Genomic DNA, 17,414 nt, shown 5'->3' with positions numbered 1-17,414 from the left:
AAGCGAGCAGCACTGGAGCTTGGTGTCTGTGTGTACATGAATGTGCGTGCATGTCGGCGTGCGTGTGAGTGTGTGCTCGTGTGTGCGTGAGTGTGTGCGCGTGTCTGCGGGCTGTTTTCTTCCCTTCCCTCCAGCAGGGAAGCCAGGCCTCACTGGATAATCAGAGGGCTCAGAGGTGAGGAAGGCAGAGCAAGGTTGGTGCACGGTTAGGGTAAGGGCAACGTGCGGTCAAGACTGAGGAAGGAGGAAGGGAAGGAGTGAAGAATAGAGGTAAGAGGGTGTCGGGTGGGGGTGGAGGGAGGCGGTGAGAGGAAGCTGAGCAGCCGTGGTATTCAGAGCAAGTATAAATAGCCGCCTGGACAGAGCTCGGCCAGACAGAGGTCTGTAGCTGCAGCTGCAGGCAAGCCTGGCCACTGTTGGCTGCAGCAGGACATCACAGGCATAGTCCCTGGGGCTCTGAGCAGACACCCCTTGCCATTGCCACGCCTCCAGATGCTCTCCCAGCTAGCCATGCTGCGGGGCAGCCTCCTCCTCTTGGTTGCCACCATGTCTGTGGCTCAACAGACAGGGCAGGAGGCAGGTAGGGGCTGCGAGACACTTGTAGTCCAGCACGGCCACTGTAGCTACACCTTCTTGCTGCCCAAGCCTGAGCCCTGTCCTCCAGGGCCTGAGGCCTCCAGGGACTCCAACACCCTCCAGAGGGAATCACTGGCTAACCCACTGCGCCTGGAGAAGTTGCCCACCCAACAGGTGAAACGGCTGGAGCAGGCAGTGCAGAACAACACGCAGTGGCTGAAGAAGGTATGGGGCATGGGAGGCTTGCAGGGGGCAGAGGGTGGCTTTGGGGTCTGTCACAATCGGCAAGTGGAGCGTCCATCCCAGAGGCCTTCCCTGAGCACAGAGGGCTGGCTCTGAGTTGCACAGAGAGGGGCAGGGACGGGCCTGAGGCCACACAGCAAGACTGGGCAGTGTAAGCTGGCAACCTGGCTCTTTAACTGCCATCCCTTCATTCATCCAACAGAAATCCATTCAGCCCTGACCAAGGGCTGGACAGACCAAGCTATGCTGGGTGCTGGGGATACAACAGTATAGTATGTCTCCCTCTAGACTAGCGGGGGAAAGAGGCAATAAGAGACAATCTACTATGTCAGATGGTGAAGCAACATGAAGAAGGAAGAGGCCACCACCACCCAGTGGTGGCCCTGGGTGACTGCTTGAGGTCAGATCATTAGAGAGTACATCTCAGAGGTGACATTTGAACCCAGAGAACAAGGGAAGTGATACAGTAGGCCAGGCAGGTATTTGAGGGAACATTCTGAAAAGGGAGCAGCATGTATGTTGACCGTGAGGTGGGAATGTATCCGCAACGGTGAGTGCCTGGAGAACCGCGGGGCGACGGACTGTGTGGCTGGAGCAGAGGAGAGGGAGCAAGGGTGTGGGGAGGTCTGAGAGGTGAGAGAAGGGCAGGCCATGCAGCTGTGGGGGCCGCTGGAAGGACTTCAGCTTTTGTTCTGAGTGTTGTGGGAGCCACTGCAAGAGACACCGGTGATTTGATTTGAACAGCATAGACTGTAGGAGGCAGGGTAGAAGCAAGAAGCCCAAAGAGATGGCCGCTGCAGCCACCAGGTGCGAGGTACCGGAGGCCTGGAGCAGAACGGGACTGGGAGGGGGTGTGGCCAGTCCGATTCTGGTGGGTTCTGGAGGTAGAGCCCATCAGCTCTGCTGGTGAATTGGATGCGGAGTGCAAGGAAGCAAGGAGCTGAGGACGCCACTGTGGTTTTGGCCCAAGACCAGGACTGCTGTAGAATGCCCTGTCACGCTTTCATCTTTCAGCAAACAGTGCGAGCACCTACTGTGTACCCTCAGCGAAGCACCAACTACAGAGGTGTGCAAGGCAGGCTTGGCCCTGGCAGGGCATGAGGGCACAAGAGACATCCTGGGAGGTCTGATTTGGGACTCTTGAGAGTCCCTAAGTGAGAGCTACCAAGGAAAGGGAGAGGGACCCAGGAGACAGTCTGGGCAGTGACTGGGGAATGAAGGATGCAAACCAATTCCTGGAGTTTTAGAAGGTATTAAACAGCAGACAAGCTTGACAACCACCTCTGGCTCCCGGCAGGATGACTGTCATGGTTGCCACCCTGGCTCCCTGCTAACATTCGGCCCCCACCCCCTATTCTCCTTGCAGCAGACCAAAGAATCCCCATCAAAACCTAAGTTACATCCTCTCCCTCCTCCCAGGGCTACCATGCATCCGAATAAAAGCAAGAACCCTTACTCCCTGGAGTTCCCTCTCCCAGACCCCTACTGGGCTTACCCCAGCCTCCTATCCTCTCCAATGTCACCTCCTCAGAGGCCCTTCCTGCCCACCCCGTATAAAATAGCCACCCTCCTTCTTTCACCCTTTATCTCTTCTGCCAGTTTGTGGTTTTTTTTCTTAGCACTTATCCCTACCTAATATTCTTAAAAACATTTCTTTTGGTCTGTGGGCTCCCAGAGAGCAGGCGCCATTTCTCTTTTGCTCACTCTTGGGTTCCCAGGGCCTAGAATAGTGCCTAACATGTAGTAGGTACTCAATAAATGTCTGTAGCATGGGTGCATGCATGAATGCATAAATGTTCTTCCAACCTCTCAGGTCCCAGGTCTCCATCCTGCTCCATGATGACACAAAATTGGCATTGATGGGATCCTGAGCCCAAAACCCATGACCTTGACCTCCCGCAACATCCCATCTGAGGGTCCATGGGTGTCTCAACTCCAAAGCTATCTGAGATAACTCCCTACTCTTCTCCAAACACCCTCCTCGTGCCTGCCTCTCTCTGTTTAGGGTATGACACCACCCAGCCACAGGCTGTCTGTGCCCTGGGGGCATCCTGTGGCTCCCACCTATTCCCCAGGCAGCTGGCCCAGCCCATCCTACAGCCTAGGCTTCTCTCATGGTCCATCTTTCTGGCTCAGGCCTTGTCACCTTTCCCATGGACAATGTCATCACCTCCCACTGGGCCTCCTACCCCAAGTCTCACCTCTCACTCTCATCCATCTTTGAATCCCCTGGGTGTCGGATGCTTGGGAAACATTGGCTGAGAGCTGATGGCTTGAACTGATGGCTTGCAGGATCAGAAGATCACCTGGTCCGACGCCTCAGCCTGAGATGGAATGTCCTCTCCAGGCATCCATTCACCTAGCCTGAAAATCCTGAGCTGGGGTCAGTCAGGTCACCATAGAGTGCCGTGGGGCCTAAGATCACTGATATGGGAGTTCAGCTGACCTGGCTGCAGGTACTTCCCTACCACATGGCTATGGATGAGCAGGTTTCAGTCTCCCTGTCTGCAAAATGGTGAAAATGTCAGTATGTCATTTGACATACAGGTGAAAATGACAGTATGTCAGGGATGGCTGGGAAAATAAGTTAGACTGCCCACAAAGCACTCCCAGCCTGCTGCCTGGCTTTGTGTTTCACAAAGACACAGGGGAGCTCACCTGAGCAGTGTGATGGGCTTTTCTTCAATTCAGCATAATCCCTATTTTAAGCCCCTGCACCAATGAGTGGGAGAAGCTCGATCTTGGTCAAGTCAGTACAAGGGTTGCACGTGTCCTTGGATCTGGGAATGTCAACTGGCCACGCTGGTGTTCTCAAGGACTCCTCAGTCCTGCACCGTCTCTGGTGTTTGCGGTGCCATCTCCTGGGGCAGGAGCCCCTTGGGTTGAGCACTCCTTCATCCCCTTGGCAATCAAGTCACTGCCAGGTCGCCCAATGCCTGTGGAGCCTGCCACAAGGTCAGACCCATCAGCCTAGATACACCAGGTCACCACATCGCCTGGGTCTATCCCCTCCTTGGGCAGCAGCAGGGCCCGAACGGTGAGAGCCCTGACTCTGGAGCCCAGCTGCTGGGATTCCAGTCTCATTTCTGCCCCTTGCTGTGTGACCTGGAGTTGCTTCATCTCTCTGAGCCTTGGTTTCCTCACCTACAAAACAAGGTGAAAATACTACCTACCTCTGAGGATTTAACAAGATGATTCCAGGAAGTCCTTGGCCTGGTGTCAAGTGTATAGTAAACACTCAACACATGTTGGCTATTTCCATCGGGGGTTGTCCCTGGAAGTGGAGACATGGGTCCTGCAATTCTTAGGTCCTTCTTCACTCCAGTTGAGACACGTGACCCTTGGTTCATGTAAACAATAATTTCTCTCTCTCCCCTCTGACACTCCTGGGCCCCAGTAGGGGGTGCTTGCTACCTTCTGTAGCTGTGGCTGTGACCTTCCTCTGGTTCTTCTCTTGGTCCAGGCATATCTCAGATCTTCTGAAACTCAAAGCCCTTTTTTTTTTTTTTTGGCTTTTTCTCTAACATCCCAGAAAAGTTAAAAAAGAGTTTTGAAATACTCTCATCTAATGGCACCATCATCATCATCATCACCATCATCACCATTGCCATAAGGGATGAACAAGCTCTCAGCAAGATTCTATTCATCTAGACAGACACAGGGGAGATCCTCCCTGTTGCGAATCCCAGAGGCCAACATCTGCTCAGCCTGTGCCCCCAACTCCCCTCCTGTTTCCCCAGTGTACAGGTGAGGAAACAGGCCAGAGAGGGAAAGTGACTTGCCAGAGTCAAGTAGCAGTGAAAGTCAATCTGGATCTCACTCCAAACTGCAGGTTCTTTTGGAGGCAAGGGAAGCAAGATCTCGAGAGGATGGGGTGCTCTTGGTGCACCCTTCTACTGCAGAGTTTCCAAGTCCCCAGATACCCACTCTCTTTTCCTAGCATACAGCTTGCTGTGTCCTACTGCCAGTGCTCATCGGGCAAGGGGAGAGCCCCGGCCTTGCCCCTTCTCTCTCTCTCCTCTTTCACACTCTCCTCCTCCCCTGCACTCCCCTTCCCTTTCTTCTCCCTTCTCTCCCCCTCCTTCTGCCTCCCTCCCTCTCCTCCTCCTCCCTCCTGGAAAGCCCCTGCCCCAGTGACTCCCATCTGGAGTCAGCTCCTGGGGCTGCACATCAGCTCTGGGCTCTGCTCCACCCTCTGCATCTGGATGAAAAGCTGCAGGCAGGAATATTGAAGAGGTTGGGGGACAGAGCCAGCTGCAGTGCAGGCATCTCTAGCTGGGCTGGGCAGCTCAGTGGCTAGTCACATGACCTCCTCTGTCCACCGCGTCCTCGCTCTAGGACCCAATGCTGGCCCTTCCCTCTCAGTGCCTCATCCGGAGGCTGGGAGGAGAATGACAGCACCTACTCCTGACCTTCTATGTGACGCCAAGAGAAGCAGAGCAGGGAAAGCCTCTGCACACAGCAGGTGCTCAATAAGGGCTCCTGTGTGTGACTGCCATTTCCCCAGTTGCTCCAGGTGTCCCAGCCAAGAAGTGCCATCCTCTGCCTTCTCCTCATGTCCTCACAGAATGATCCATTCTACAGATGAGGAGAATGAGGAAAACCAGGGCCAGACACAAGCCCCAGGCTCCCTGGCCCACCCCCACCACCTGAGGGCAGCACATCTTCCCCAGTCTCTGAGCTCCCAGGGACAGGGCTGACTCCACCTGGAAACCAAGGGTGAGAACTACTTTCTCGCCTTTAGGGAGCAGCCAATAGCTGCTGGCCTGGAGTCCATGGTAGCCTTCTCTCTATCTATCTCTGTCTATCTTTGTCTGTCTCTGTCTCTTTCTCTCTCTCTCTCTCTCTCTCTCTCTCTCTTAAAGACAAGGTCTGGCTCTCTCAATCACTCTGGGGTGCAATGGTGCAATCACAGCTCACTGCAGCCTTGAACTCCTGAGCTCAAGCGATCCTCCCGCCTCAGTCTTCCAAGTAGCTGGGACGGCAGACGCGAGCCACCGTGGTCAGCCTGTCTCTCTATTTCTGCGTCTCTCTGCCTCTGTGGATCTCTCTTGGGGCGCTCGCGGTGGCCCTGACTCACTGTTGCTAACTCTGTGGGTGTCTCTGTCTCTGATTCTCTCTCTTGGTTGGCTATCAAAGTGTCTCCCTGCATCCTTCCCTGTCTCTTTCTCAGCTCCTCCTTTTCTCACCCCGAGGCCATCCCTCCCACCTCTACCTCCCTGGGTGTCCACACTGAAGACCCAGGGCACATCTTCCAGAAGACCGATGCCCACCCTACAGCTGGCAGCTCAGCCAGGGCCTCTTTCTCTTCCTCCTCTGCACCCAAAACCAAGCAGAGAGGGGTCAGGGGCTGGGCAGGGGCCTCCCAACCTGGCACTGTCCCAGCCTCTGCTGTTTGCTCCAGGTCTCTGACATCAAACCTCAGAATAACTCGGCCCCTTGGCCTGGCAGTTGTGAGGCCCTGCCTAGCTGGGTGTGGGTCAAGAGAGCACCAAGGAGAAACCCAGGGCGGGGTCCTTGCCCAGCCTGAGACCCTCCCAAACTGACCTGGTTTTGGAGCCAGGGTTCCAGTTGCCCCAGCCTTCCCAGGCTGCCCACAAATTCTTGGCATTTTCAGCCTTCAGTTATCCAAACAAGAAATGAGTCTCGGTGCCGAACAAAATATCTTGGGGTTTGATTTCCTAACCTCAACGCTGGCTCCTTTCTAAGCAGTTTGGGACTGGGGGATGGGGTGGGGAGAACAGCATCTGCTTCTTAGAGTAATGGGGTTATTTTTCCAAGAAGGGGGCCTAGAAACAGTTGGCACAGATACCCTCGGCCTGGGGATGACCAGCTGGCTCATGCCCGGGATGAGGTGGGGGTGCAGGGCAGGCACCAGCAGCAGCAGCCCCCCCGGCGACTTCCCCCAGAGGGATGCGTTTATTTGTTCAACTGGCTTGGCCAGCCAGCCCACAGAAGACAGAGCCACAGAGGACAGGGCCACAGAGGGCAGGACCACATGTTTCTAGTTCTCTCCTCCCCGGCCTTAGAGCTCAGCCAAGCTGGGATGTACACAGACCTTCTTCCCCTTCTCCTTGAGCAGGAAATGTTAGAAAACAGGCCCCAGGTCTTCCCCCTAAGCCTACACCTCCAGTCAGACTCGGGCCACAGTTTGTTTGCATAACCTCAGAGCCAGCTCTGAAATGTCTGGAATGAACCCTGAGAGATGGCTGTGGGGTCTGGGGAGGACCAAGTTGAGGTCAGGAGGTCACGTCCCAGGGGTACCACTCCAAGCTATGGGAGCCCAGGGAAGCCACACATGGCAGCTGGCTCCTCTCTAAAGTGGAACTCAAGATACTCGTGCCTCCCGGAGTGAGTGGAGGATGAAAAAGCAGTTATGACGTAATGAGTAAGTACTTATTTAGTGAGCATTTACTATATGCCACATACTGTCCTAGGTGCTTTATGTTACTGCATTTAATTCTCACCATGACTCAGTAAAGTAAGATTGCTTGTCCACTAACAGATGAGGAAACTGAGGCACCAAGAGATTAGGTGGCTTGTCCAAGACCATACAGCCAAGAAGGGTGAAGTCAGATTCAGTCATCTGAGGCCAGAACCTGTTATCTCAGCACTTAGGATGGTTTCCTGTCCAGTAAATAAGCTATGTCCATGGTGGGCGGGTCCCTGGGCAGTAGTTGGTACCTGGAAAATATAGAGGACCCTGGTCCCCAAAGGGGAGACCCGTAGCTGCTAGATTTTTCTTCCCCCAGGAGCCCTTAGGCCAAGGAGAGCTTCCCTAGGGCTTTTCTGCCAGGGATGATTCAGGCAGGGCCTCAGGCAGCTGTGGCCATTCTGAAAAGCTAAGGGGCTCCAGAAGCTCAGTCTGGGTATCCCCACAATTGCACGCCCCATTCTTGGCCCAGGGCCTGGGGGTAAATCCCACAGAAGGCCAGTGTAGGTCCTGAGTCCCAGTTGACTCAGTTTGAATCCCAGCTCCACTGCTTACTGGCTGTGCCTTCTCAGACCATTGCTTTTCCACTCTGCGTCTTGGTTTCCTTATCTGTGAAGTGAGAACAATAACAGAAGCCACTTTGTAGGTTACTGAGGTGATTAAATGAGGCAACGCACATGTGGGGCTCCATACACGTCCTGGCAGAAAGTAAGTGCTCGGTAAACCCAAAGACTCCAGGATTCACAGTGGAAGGAATCCTGTCATACCATCTATATCTTACTGTAGTTTGCTTTTGTTCCCTCAACTTTACATCTGTGAGATTTTTAGCTGTGCAAATATGAGAAAGACCTGAGCTTCAGTTTTTCAATCTATAAAATGGAGGTGATACACACATTGCCTGGGTTTGCTGTGAGGCTCAAAAGGCTGGTCGGGGGATGTGCCTGGCACCGCTCCAGCGTGCAGAGAACCAGGAGATGCTACTATTGTTTCTTCTGTCTTCTGGGGTGAGTGCTTTGCTGTGGCGAATTCACATATGGGACTTTCCCTGGGCCAGGCACTTTATATGTGTCTTATAAACATTGACTCATAAACCTTGTGGCATCATAAGTTGTTTAACCTCTCTGTGCCTCATCTGTAAAATGGGTTGATAACAGGTCCTACCTTGGAGGGTGGCTACAAGGACTTAATATACCTAGTGGTTAGAACAGTGCTGAGCACATAATAACTGTTCAATAGGCATGTTGCCAAGCAAAATGGGCACACCATTCCATTCTGTGACATTCAAGTGTCAGGGAGGTGAGCAATCGCAAACACCTCCCAAGATCAAGGTTGAAATATAGACGACCACCAAAGGCATAGCTGAGCCTGAGGAGGCAGGGACCCTGGCAGCCCCTCCCAAGTCCACTCTCCTCATCTTCTCCTTGTGGCCTTTTGCCTGGGATGGACACTGGACCTACCACCCCATCAGAGGTGAGGCTCAGGAGCCAGGGAAGTCCCAAATATTGCACAAATATGGGAAGCGCTACTGTGTGCTAGTCACTGTGCTAGGCCTCATGAACAAGACAGACAAGAATCCCAGCCCAGCTCCTGCAGAGCACAGATCCCTGTGGCCATTTCCCTATTCCTTCCAGGCCCTCTGCAAGGAGGAAACAATGAGGCCACTGAGGTGCAGAGAAGCTCATCACTGGCAGAGAAAAGAAATGGCAAAGCTATTGAGCAAGCTTGCTGACTCTCAGTGCAGTGCTCCAGGCCCAGACCACACTGGATGTTTGGAGATGCTGGGCCTGTGTCAAAGAATTGAGGGTTGAGCCAGGGTTGAGAAGCTCATCCCTCCATGAGAGCCCGTTGGTCCCCGACTCTCTCTACCCCTGGCTCCCTGTCCACTGGCTCTGCTTGCCCAGAGCCTAACCCAGAAGAAAAGCAATAGAATATCTTGCAGAGAGGAAAACAACAAGGAAGGCTTGGGCCCAGCTACTCAGAGAGGACAAGACAAACCATCTCAGTCTGCATTGAGCCACAGAGTGAGGGCCTGGTGCAGGCCTGGGGGACAGAAGCAAGGCACAGGACGAGGGCCACCCCTCACAAATCACAAGTCAGCCCATTGTCAAAATGAAGAAACTGAGGACTGGGGATGGCAGAGAAGAGAAGCAAGAGGGTTAAACCTCTATAAGCTCTGGAAAAGCAGTATATTAGTTATCTATTGCAGCATAGCAAATTACCCTAAAACATTTAGCAGCTTAAAATAATAATAAACATTTATTATCTTTCAGTTTCTGAGGGTCAGGAATTCTGAAGCAACTTAACAAGGTAGTTTTTTTTTTCATGTGGCTGCACTCAGATATCAGCTAGGGCTGCACTCATCTGAAGGCTTGACCGGGGCTGGGGCTCAGCCTCCTGTGTCTGGTGAGCTGCTGGCCATGGGTAGAAGGCCTCAGTTCCCCTCCAGATGGGTTCCTCCCCAGGGCTGCTTAAGGGTCCTCAGGCCATGGTGGCCTACTTCCCGTAGAGCATGGCGTCCAAGAGAGGGCAAGACAGAAGACACAATGCAATGATTTAGCCAAGGAAGTCACACTAACGTTTCTACAATATCTAATTAGTCATGCCAGTTAGTCCTGACTTCTTGAGAGAGGGGACTACACAAGGGCATGAGCACCAGGATCCCTGGGGTCATTCTGAAGGCTAGCTGCCACAAGCAACCCACTGAATGGCTAAGGGTGTGGTCTTTGGAGACCAGAGGCCTGTATTTAAATCCAATCTTTGCCACTTAGGCAAGATGCTCATCTTCTCAGTGCCTTCCTTTCCTCACCTGTAAAATGGTGACAATGGGAGAACCAAGGACTAAATGAGCTGTATTTGTAGGGCTTTGGGGCCATGCCTGGGACACAGTAACCCTTTACATATCTTCCTTGGGAGACTCTGGCAGCAGTGCGGAGCCTGACCTGTTCTGGTAGCTGCTGTCTCCCCAGCACCATGCACAGGTCTCGGCACATCTGAACGAGTTGGTTAGAGGAAGTAAATGAGCACCAAGAGTATGTCTTGCTCATTTCTAGAACATTCCTCCTACAGATACCCCAAGCTGACTCCTTCCCTCCATTCCCCCTGGGAACCCTCCTGCCTGCCCCTCCCATCTCTGTGCTGGTGTTTCTTCCCCTTTCTTTCTGCCCTGGCACCAGTTAGCTCTCTGTTCTCTGGCCTCTGTCGTCTCCACTGCCTTTGTCTCTCACAGGCTCCAGCAGTGGCTGGGCCTGGGCTCGAGGCTCCAAACTTGCTTCTAGATGCCAAACAACTATTCAATGGAAATCTGGTGCCCCTTACACAAAACTGACCCATCTGTTCTTTCAACAAATATTTTATCCAGGACCTCTTATGTGCCTGGCTCTATTCTAGGCATGGAGGATGTGCTCATGAACAGGGAAGACAGATCTCTGCACTCCTGGGGCTCTTCTGGTGGGGGAATTGGACAAATGACAAATGACTGAAGTGATTTCACATGGCATGAAGTACTGTGTAGAAGCCAGAGTGGACACTGTGATAAACAGGTGGAGCAGAGTGGGGGTGGTCAGGGAATGCTTCTCAGAGGAGGTGACATTTTCAGGGAGACCTGGAAGTCAGAAGGATGCTGGTGGGAGATGCTCTGGTGCTACTGAGATTGGGGGGGTGTGGATGTGTGTTGGGAGGGAGTGCAATAAGCAACTCTGTGGCTCCTGTGGCCACCTCTGCAGACCCTAGGGCCTCTCCTCCAAAAGCGCAGAAACCACCAGGCACAACCTCTGCCAAGGGCAGTTTGTTAACAATAGTCAAAATCACAAATGTTTTGGGAGGCTGAGGTGAGGTGGGAGGATCACTCAAGCTCAGGAGTTCGAGACCAGCCTGAGTCAACAAAGCGAGACCCTGGTATCTACAAAAAATACTGAAAAATTAGCTGGGCCTGGTGGCACACGCCTATAGTCCCAGCTACTTGAGAGGCTAAGGTGGGGGGATCGCTTGAGCCTGGGGGTTTGAGGCTGCATTGAGCCATAATCACACCATTGCACTCCAGCCTGGGTGATAGAGCAAGACTCTGTCTCAAAAAACAAAGGACCAAAAAAACATGTGATTTCACTCAGCAATTCTACTTCGAAGGATTTATTCCCCACATAGGCTTGTGGGAGTGTTAAGTGACAGGTGTACAAGGATATTTGTAGCAGCCCTGTTTGTGATGGTTAAAGCCTGGAAACATCCTACAGGTCCAGCTAGAAGGGACTAGATGAGGATACAATGGAGGCCCATAGATGGAATTGCAAGCAGCTTACAATGCTGAGGCTAGTCTACCTGGATGAATATGGAACACGCTATGAATTATGTTAAGCAAAAGGAAGCCAGGTGTGGAACAGCAAGCTGAGGTTTTTGTAGCCTGAAGGGCAGGTGGTGGGATGGAAGCATAGTTACTGCAGATGTATGCAGAGCATTTCTCTGAAGGAAACCCAGGTACCTCCCTCAGTGGCCTGTAGGGAGGGAACTGTGGGTTGAGGCAGGGACAGAAAAATTTGTTTTTCACTTCACTCCTTTTTGTTCCTTGGAATTTTGAACAATGTGTTTATATCACACATTTGAAAAATAAAATTACAAAGATTTACATTTAAGTTGAAACACACACATAAAGCTATGAAAGCTCTGACCCCCCCAGATTTTCATACATCTGGACCAGATCTGGCCATTAGCTTCTGTGTACAGCCTCTGGCACTTTACTTTCCTGATTGGGACCTCAGTTTCCCCATCTGTGAAATGGAGGGGATGGGAGCTGAGTGGTCCCTGAGGGCATCATTTAGGTCTCCCCCTCACTAAGTCTTTGCTCCCCAGATGTCTCCCTGCCTTGGCTCCTACCCCTGGGGCATCCCTGCTAAAGCCCTTTTCCATTTACGGTCAGGCCAGGCTCAAATCTCCACACCCTGCACCACCTCAGCCATGGGGCCTTGGTTCAGCCTAGGACCTAGAACAGGCTTCATCCCAATTCCCACACCATCCCAGTGCAGCCTGGTTTGGACTCTGTTCATTGGGGGTTGTTTTGCCTGTTTCCAAAGCAAAGAATTTTATTCTCTACTAAAGGAATCTGCAAGGAGTCCTGGTCCTCTCTTAGCCACATGGGAGCCACAGCAGGGTTTAGAGCAGAGGGAGTCATAATCTGAGAGGTTGACCAGGACCTCTGGCTACTGGCTACATGTCTGGTTGACTGGCTACATGTGGAGCATAGCCTGGGGGCCCAGGGAGCGAGGACAGATGCCGAGAGTATCAAGGAAGCTGTGATCCCCACTAGAGATAATTGGTGGAAGTGGCAAGGCTGGGCAGAAATGGTCAGATTCTGCATGCACCCAAGGGTAGAGACAACAGATTGGATGCAGGATGTGAGAGAAACAAAGGAAAGCAGGGTAGCTCTGAGAGGCTGAGTCTGAACAACTAGAAGGATGTAGTTTACTTAACGCACACCCCGATTCACAGAAGCCCTCATGCTTTGGGTCTGGTTCCAGAACAAGTCTGGGCAGAGACCCAGGAACTGGATCAACAGGCAGAAGCCAGCAGCAGGGTTCACCTCGTCCTCCGGGTGCACTGGCTGCAGGGCCAAAGCCTGGGTCGTACCCTGGGTGAGGGAAGGACCACTTTCACGCACTCAGCCCCGCCCTGACCCTCCTACACCCACCAGACCTGACCTCCCAGCCTTCCAAATCAGTAGACCTGGGGATGAATCTAGCATCTGCCAACTTGATGGGTGACCTCAGGGAAGTGACTCTGAGCCTGAACTTCCATTTGCCCATCTATAATTGGGGTCAACAGCAGTGCCTACAAATATCCAGACACTCTTCCAGGCCCCAGAAGGCAGGCAAAGTCCTTGCACTCTCGGAGTTGGTAGCCTACTGGGGATACCAGTGAGGAACCTTGTGTGGGATGCGTCTTCAGGGGTCTTAATCTTTCCTGTGCTTTGGGGTCCCTTGGCATCCGGAGAAGCTCTAGACCCTCTCTCAGAAAAAAAATGTTTTTTGAAATGTAAAATTAAATGCATAGATTTATAAAGGAAACAAATTGCCTTGAGATGCAAATGTCAACATAACAGAAAGCAGGTTTCTGATATAGTCCTGTATTACTTCTGTATTAATGCACAAAATAACAAGACAGAGTGGTGGGTCAAGTACCTTCCATCACTTTGAGGCTGAGATGAGTATACACAGTATGTTGTAGATGTCCATAATCACTGCAATGAGACATTAGAGTATCTGCGGTTTCTACTAGTGACAATGCCGCAGGCCCTGCTATCACCACCGTAATAGCCTGTGGCATATACTCACCACCACAGGAAAAACTAATTTCAGTTAGAGATTAGTGGGAAAAGAATGTCCTTTTTTAAAATGCAAGTTTACAGGTTCCTTGAATTCTATTCACAGATCCCCGGGAGTCCAGGACATCAGTTAAGGACTCCTATATATACTAGTTGTTAAATAGTCTATTAATTATTCCTGTATACACTCTCATTCTACTTTAAAAATCCAAACAATTTCAATATAGGTAATATAAAAAGAAAATGCCATCCGCATCACCCCATTGTCACCCCCTCCCCTGAAGCAAATCGCTACTGTTAATAGTTTGGTCTTCTTGGTTTTTATATAAAAATACACCATTTGGATCATTCTTGCACACAAATGGATCCACATTGTAGGTAGTGTTCTGCCTCTTGGTTTTTTTTTAACTCACAAGCATGACGGGGACATCTTTTCAGACCAGCACCTGATGCAGCTCAACCTCATTCTTTTTTGTTTGTTTGTTTGTTTGTTTGTTTTGTTTTAAGATAGGGTTTCGCTCTGTCACCCAGGCTGGAGCGCAGTGTCACGATCAGAGCTCACTGCAGCCACCTCCTGCAGTCAAGCCATCCTCCTGCCTCAGCCCCCCAAGGAGCTGGGGCTACAGGCACACACCACCACATTCAGCTAATTTTGTTCTGTTTTTAGTAGACACAAGTTTTCGCCATGTTACCCAGGCTGGTCTCTAAATCCTGAGCTTAAGCAATCCACCCACCTTAGCCTCCCAAAGTCCTGGGCTTACAGGTGTGAGCCACCGTGCCCAGCCATCAACCTCATTGTTTTTAACAGCTACATAGTGTCACACACGTCCATGTGAGGAGACCACCAAACAGGCTTTGTGTGAACAATAAAGCTTTTAATCACCTGGGTGCAGGCAGACTGAGTCTGAAAAGGGAGTCAGCAAAGGGAAATAGGGGTGGGGCAGTTTTATAGGATTTGGGTAGGTAGTGGAAAATCACAGTTAAAGGACGTTGTTCTCTGGCGGGCAGGGGCAGGGGTTACAAGGTGCTTGGTAGGGGAGCTTCTGAGACTCATTGTGCAGGAGAAGGAAGGTCACAAGGTAATGTCATCAGTTAAGGCAGGAACCGGCCATTTTCACTTCTTTTGTGAAGAAGTGAAACTTCTTCAGTTGCCTCAGGCCATCTGGATGTATAAGTGGATGTAGGCTTGGGTTCAGAGGCCTGACATTCCTGTCTTCTTATACTAATAAGAAAAACAAAACAAAATAGTGGTGAAGTGTTGGGGTGGCAAAAATTTGGGGGGGTGGTATGGAGAGATAATGGGCGATGTTTCTCAGGGCTGCTTCGAGAGGGATTAGGGGCAGCATCGGAACCTAGAGTGGGAGAAATTAAACTGAAGAAAGATTTTGGGGTAAATGGTGATATTGTGGGGTTGTTAGAGGGAGCGTTTGTCATATAGAATGATTGGTGATGACCTGGATGCAGTTTTGTATGAATTGAAAAACTAAATGGAAGACACAAGGTTCAAATAAGAGAAGGAGAAAAATAGGTATTAAAGGACTAAGAATTGAGGGGACCTAGGACATCCAGTTAGAGAGTGTCCAAGGGGGTTCAGTGTAATTATTTGCTTGATTGGCCAGTTTTTGGGCTCTATCCTTGGGTTTTTTTATGTTGTCATATACCAGGCCGGATTGATTTAGGTAAAAAAAAGCATTCTTCATTTAGAAATATGCAGAGTCCTCCTTTTGCCCCACCCCTATTTCCCTTTGCTGACTCCTTTTTCAGACTCAGTCTGCCTACACCCAGGTGATTAAAAGCTTTATTGTTCACACAAAACTGTTTGGTGGTCTCTTCACATGGACATGCGTGACACTATGTAGCTGCTAAAAACAATGAGGTTGATGGCAGTGAGTAAGTTGAGGCCTATTCCTGCCTTTTTATATTAATAATAAGAAAAACAAAACAAAATAGTAGTGACGTGTTGGTGTCATGAGGGGAACAGGAAGCTGTTTGGTCCCATTTGCCAATTGAATTTTGGGAGTAAGGAAAACTAGTGTGCATGTGCCTGTCCAATTAGCAGGTAGACACATGTAGGTAGAGGAGCCGCAGAGGAAGAAGAGACCTTGTGCAAGGCAAAACTGGAAATGCAAAGTGAAAAGATGAGAAGGAGTACTAAAAGATGTCTTGTACCCAGACTCCTAGGGATCCAGCTAGGGTGGCAGCCGTCAGAGGTTGTAATGGGGACTGATGGGGTAACTGCCTAGAGGTGGAGGTTCAGTTTTCATGGTGTATGAGAAAGTGTTGAGTATCTATGAACAACCATTCACTGTTATTTACAGGGTTGGGTATAAGCAAACAAGAAGAGGGCCTGGGAGGAGAGTCTGAAGAGCAAGGGGAAGGTAGCCAAGGATAGAGTGAAATACAGGGTAAATGTCTTAAAGGAAATGAGAGGTTTTAAGAGGCAGGCTGTTGGCTTGTAACCCACATGGAAGAGGTTATGAAAGGACAATAGAATGGATTGAGCCGGTGAGGCTGGAAGGAGGAATTTTCCTCGGTCCAAGAACCATTTGCCTTGTGTGGGGAAAAGATTGACAGGTGAAAGTTTCAGTGGAAGAACAGGTGGGAATGATGGGAAAAAAGTAAGTCATGAGAAAGGGCTTGACTAAAGTAACAGGGGCTGTCCCTGAACCCTTGCAGCAGTACAGTCCAGGTAAATTGCTGAGGCTGATGGGTGTCAGGGTCAGTCCAAGTGAAACCAAAGAGAGGCTGGGATGAAGGATGCAAAAGAATAGTAAAGAAAGCATCTTTGAGATCCAGAACAGAATAATGGGTTGTGGAGGGAGGTATTGAGGACAGGAGAGTATATGGGTTTGGCACCACGGGGTGGATAGGCAAGACAATTTGGTTGATAAGGCGAAGATCTTGGACCAGCCTGTAAGACTTGTCCAGGTTAAAATGTCTCAACCTAATAAGGGAACTGGGCAGGTGGGGATAATTAAAACGGAGTGCATAAAAGAATGTTGTCCCAGTGGCACCAAAGTTGGGGAGTTTTAAGGAGTCTAGCAGCCTGGCTGTCAATACCCACAACAGTTATGGAGGCAAGGGAAACAGGCCCTTGAAAAGAAGGTAATGTGGAGTGGGTAGCCTCCATATTGATTAAGAAGGGGACGGACTTACCCTCCACTGTAAGAGTTACTTAAAGCATCTGTGATGATCCAGGAGGCTTCTGAGGTGATCAGGCAGCGTCAGTCTTCAGCTGCTAAGCCGAGAAGATCTGGGAAGGAGTCAGTCAGAGAGCCTTGGGCCAGAGTTCCAGGGGCTCTGGGTGTGGCTGTCGGGCAAGTTGGACAGTTCGATTTCCAGTGGGGTCCCGCACAGATGGGACACAGCTTAGGAGGAATCCCAGGCTGTGGGCATTCCTTAGCCCAGTGGCCAGATTTCCAGCACTTGAAGCAAGATCCCGCGGGAGGAGGTCCTGGAGGAACACCTGACCACTGCAGCTTAGGTGTTTTGAAGTTCTTGTGTGCTGGAGATGTGGCTGGGGTTTCTCTTAGAGCAGAGGCAAGTAATTGCAACTCAGAAATATGTTGTCACTTGGCTGCCTCTTCTCTATTATTGTACACCTTGAAGCCGAGGTTAATTAAGTCCTGTTGTGGGGTTTGAGGGCCAAAATCTAATTTTTGGAGCTTTTTCTAATGTTGGGAGTGGATTGGGTAATAAAATGCATATTAAGGATAAGGAGGCCTTCTGGTCCCTCTTGGTCTAGGGTTGTGAAGCGTCTACGGGTAGCTAAGCGGGCCATGAACTGGGCTGGGTTTTTATATTTGATGAAAAAGGGCCTAAACGCTAACTGATTTGGGAGAGGTCGGATAAAGA

The 17,414-nt window shown here is 50.8% G+C and overlaps 1 protein-coding gene across 2 annotated transcripts in view; it reads left to right on the top strand.

Annotated features, from left to right (window-relative positions):
• The first annotated feature begins 378 nt into the window (after positions 1-378).
• The window catches only part of ANGPT4 (angiopoietin 4), a 45,295-nt gene continuing 28,259 nt past the window's right edge, over positions 379-17,414 (top strand). For both annotated transcript variants that reach the window (XM_025399959.1, XM_025399958.1), the window contains exon 1: positions 379-801. In XM_025399959.1, coding sequence (XP_025255744.1) covers positions 493-801 — 309 coding nt within the window. In that variant the 5' untranslated portion in view covers positions 379-492. The remainder of the gene's footprint in view (positions 802-17,414) is intronic.

The sequence above is a fragment of the Theropithecus gelada genome, chromosome 10, assembly GCF_003255815.1.
Source record: "Theropithecus gelada isolate Dixy chromosome 10, Tgel_1.0, whole genome shotgun sequence".
NCBI classification, from domain to species: Eukaryota; Metazoa; Chordata; class Mammalia; order Primates; family Cercopithecidae; genus Theropithecus; species Theropithecus gelada.
Note: the sequence above shows the minus strand (reverse complement) of the source record. Positions and strands in the feature narration are given on the sequence as shown.